The following is a 3,268-nucleotide window of genomic DNA, read 5'->3' as shown; positions in this document are numbered from 1 at the left end:
CCTACAGTGGAAAGAATGGGGTGCCTGGGGCCCTAGCCACGAAATAGCCAAGTCCCAAGCAGTGTCAATGCCGAAAGCCAAATGGGAGTCTTGTGTTGTCACATTATCGAAGGCACGAGTCGACATAGTGCCAACCCTAGGCAAAAATAAATAAGGTTCTGGGTAAGGAGAAATGTATAGGTGCTAACTAGGGCAATTTTAGTAAAAAGAAATGCAATATTTGGTTGTCCTTGTTGACAGCAGAGATGGCTCTCTTCAACAGAGGGTGTGGTGAAGATTAACACCGAGTCTCCGACGGGTAGAGTCTCAAAGTCCGACTATTCGGAGCAAAAAGCATTGTGTATCAAGATGCACAAGGTCCTTTCTTATCTCTTTTGCTATGGTCTCTTCAAGGCGCCGGTGGGTCCGGCTATCCTAGAGCGAGGTTGTCCATGATTTCTTCTTAAGTGGTTATCTTTCCGAAAGAAAGAAGAGAAATTATTTAGTTTTGCTAAATCTCGTACGACCTAATATTTTCTCTTACAAGTCCCAATACATTTTTAAAAAGTGCAACTTCAATATTCGAAAACTGCAAGTTATACCTTATACCTTTTTTCATAGAAAGTGAATTTTTCAGGATCAATTGGGACCTGGAATTAAGGCAAACCCAAATCATTCTTCTAGCAAAGATCTGACACCGCTAGAGTAAATGTAGATAACTTGTATTCCCTCTGTTCCATAATGTAGTGCCTATAGGCTTTTAAGTCAAACTTACAAACTTTGACCAAATTTCTAGAGAAAAACACCCACATCTAAAATACCAAATACATATCATTAGATACATCATGAGACGTACTTTCATACTGTATATATTTGGTATTGTAGATGTAAATACTTTTCTCTATAAACTTGTTCAAAGTTAATCAAATTTAAGTTTTTATAAATCTAAAAGCATTATGGAACAGAGGAGTATAACCATGAACAGCGACCATCAATAAATCATTTCCAGTTATGCTAGAATAAAACACGGCAGGTGCAGCAAAACATTCCCTGCTACTCAACTAGTGTTCCACCAGCTTCAGCATCAAAGACAACAAGTTTGTTAAGTGATACAACGGAAGGGACTAACATTGGTAATATCATGAAACTTGGCACACGGAAGTACGGAACTCAGCTATCAGACACCGTCCCTTCAGACGATGCGCCGGTGTCGCTCGGGTTGGCGCCGCTTGGCCCTGCCGCTATAGCAGCGGCCCTCTGGTTTTGAACCAAGGTGTCACCGCTGGTCCAGAAAAGCTTCTTGCTAGACTTTGCCACTCCGCTTTCCACTTCAGCGCCAGCTTCGAAGATGTCTGGCATGTCATGTGGTTTCTTGTCGTCAGGGAACAGAAAGTGGGCAGCTCTCAGGTTGTCATGCAGTGGTTCTGCAGTGGACTGGCCTAGCGCCTGCGATGCGCTTGACCACATCTCGGGGTTGAGCCAGCTTTTACCGGTGTCGGCGCCCTTGGTAGGCCACTGAGAAAGGCTGTTCATTGGTTGTTGATTGATGGGAAGGAGCATAGACGACGTCCTCTCTGATAGTTCTTGGCACCAGTGTGACCTGTTGTCATAGTATGACTTTTCAAGCTTGGTTGTCTTCCTACGCCTGCTCCTATTTCTCCCCTGTGAGGAAGAACCAGGGAAGCCTCCCAGAGGCAAATTTCTTGGCACATTGTTGACTCCATGAAGGTTAAACCTGCCAAGGCTTGACAAATAATGCTGGCCTCTATCCAAAGCATGAGCATTCTGAAGGTGCACCTCGCCCAAGGAAAGGTCTGATTGGGCTGCAAGAAATGGAGACTTTGAGCTTCCGGTGCAGGAATTGCTTCCAGCATAATCTTCAGCTATATGGGGTGGCGGTGTAGAACCTAGAGCAGATGCTCTGATTGATTGAAGGTCCACAGATAGAAGTTTCTTTTGCTCCTTGCTCCATTGTTCAGAAAGATCCTCAGACATTCTTGAGCTTGAGAACCGTAGCCGGGTATCACTCAGCATTGCATTCCAGTTACTCGTTCCATACCTCCTCACTGCAATCCACAGAAAATCTAACTCTTCTTCCGACCAGGGAACCTGGTGTCTTTTGCAGGAGTATGTGTTGATCCTTTCTGTCAGCAAATGAATGCCACTGGACTTGCCACTGTATTGGAAACTATCCAAGCGGCAGTCTAAACTGGACTCAGGAGCATTATCCATTATTCTGAATTTCAGTTCTGAAGGCATGCTCTTTGGTTCCTTCGAATTCCCTGATTTCCTTGACAGAGGCGGATCATACAAATTTGAGTATAAGGTATGCAATGCTGGTGTTCCCTCTTGATGTTGTTCTTTACCATGTACATCATCTTTCTCCTTCGTAAAAAATAGCCTTTCAATTGGTTGAGAAACTTGTTTTTGTCCAGTAACAAAATGACCCTGTAAGCAGTACAAAATGTTTAACGCATGGATATATATTTTTAGATCATCAGGGGAGTTTTCGATTTAAAAAATGAAACCCAAACAGGAGTCACAGGTGTCTTTCCCCCTCGGCATATTAAGACATGTTCAAGGGAAGCAAAGGAACAAAGGCCTACAGCTAAGAAAGGAGAAAAGTGCATATGGCGTACAGCCAAGTACATGTTTTTATGATCCCTCGGAGGGGAAGCTAAAAGGGAACTCAAATGGTAAGCAAAGAAAAGAAAAGGAACTAAGCAACGCGGCCTTCAAGCGTCCCAGCAGGAACCGAGTTTTCCTCATCACCCATCTTCTTGTCTTCAGCCGCAAGCATCAGGCGGACTTCCTTGATCTGCTCCAGGATCCCCCCCTTCATCTTCTTGAAAGGTTGTGTTGGAGAACTCGGCCAATCCAGCGGCGAGGCAGGGCTTGAGTTTGTCTGAGTTGACATCTTCTCTGGGGACTTTTTTGCTTTTGAGTTGTCTGCGCTCTTGAAGCCACACTTGCGAATCCCCAGGGCCAGTTTGGGGAGGAAATGTGTTGGCAAGACACCTTCAGTGTCTCCCAAACCCATTTTCACCCCATCTCCAGTTGCAGGGGGCTTTGAGGATGCAGGATATCCACCACAGGATTCTCTGCATTTTCTCCTGCGAATCTTGTGAGTACAGAATCATCCATCTCTTGAGTGTCCTCCAGACCAGCCACCAGATCTGTTTAATATCAGACCAAATAGCATTATCAAAAACATGTTTGTTTCTAATTTTCCAAAGGCACCATAGTACACAGGCGCAAAAGGCATTTAGAACTTCATGTTTTTTGTTTG

General features: G+C 44.4%; 1 protein-coding gene across 1 annotated transcript; it reads right to left on the bottom strand.

The window, feature by feature from the left end:
- Window positions 1-1,149: 1,149 nt before the first annotated feature.
- Window positions 1,150-3,019, bottom strand: LOC119316137. Its single transcript, XM_037590489.1, has 2 exons — window positions 2,735-3,019; window positions 1,150-2,427 (listed from the first exon to the last, which is right to left on the bottom strand). Exons 1-2 carry the CDS (start codon window positions 3,017-3,019, stop codon window positions 1,150-1,152), a joined length of 1,563 nt encoding a protein of 520 aa, XP_037446386.1.
- Window positions 3,020-3,268: the final 249 nt, after the last annotated feature.

The sequence above is a fragment of the Triticum dicoccoides genome, chromosome 6A (assembly GCF_002162155.2).
Source record: "Triticum dicoccoides isolate Atlit2015 ecotype Zavitan chromosome 6A, WEW_v2.0, whole genome shotgun sequence".
Taxonomy (NCBI): Eukaryota; Viridiplantae; Streptophyta; class Magnoliopsida; order Poales; family Poaceae; genus Triticum; species Triticum dicoccoides.
Note: the sequence above shows the minus strand (reverse complement) of the source record. Positions and strands in the feature narration are given on the sequence as shown.

What these genes read in the sequence shown, in the direction of transcription:
- LOC119316137 (XM_037590489.1), bottom strand. Translation starts at nt 3,019, where the DNA reads ATGGGTTTGGGAGACACTGAAGGTGTCTTGCCAACACATTTCCTCCCC. An exon ending in TGGGTGATGAGGAAAACTCG is followed by an intron (nt 2,428 to 2,734) that starts GTTCCTGCTGGG and finishes TACTGCTTACAG; the next exon opens with GGTCATTTTGTTACTGGACA.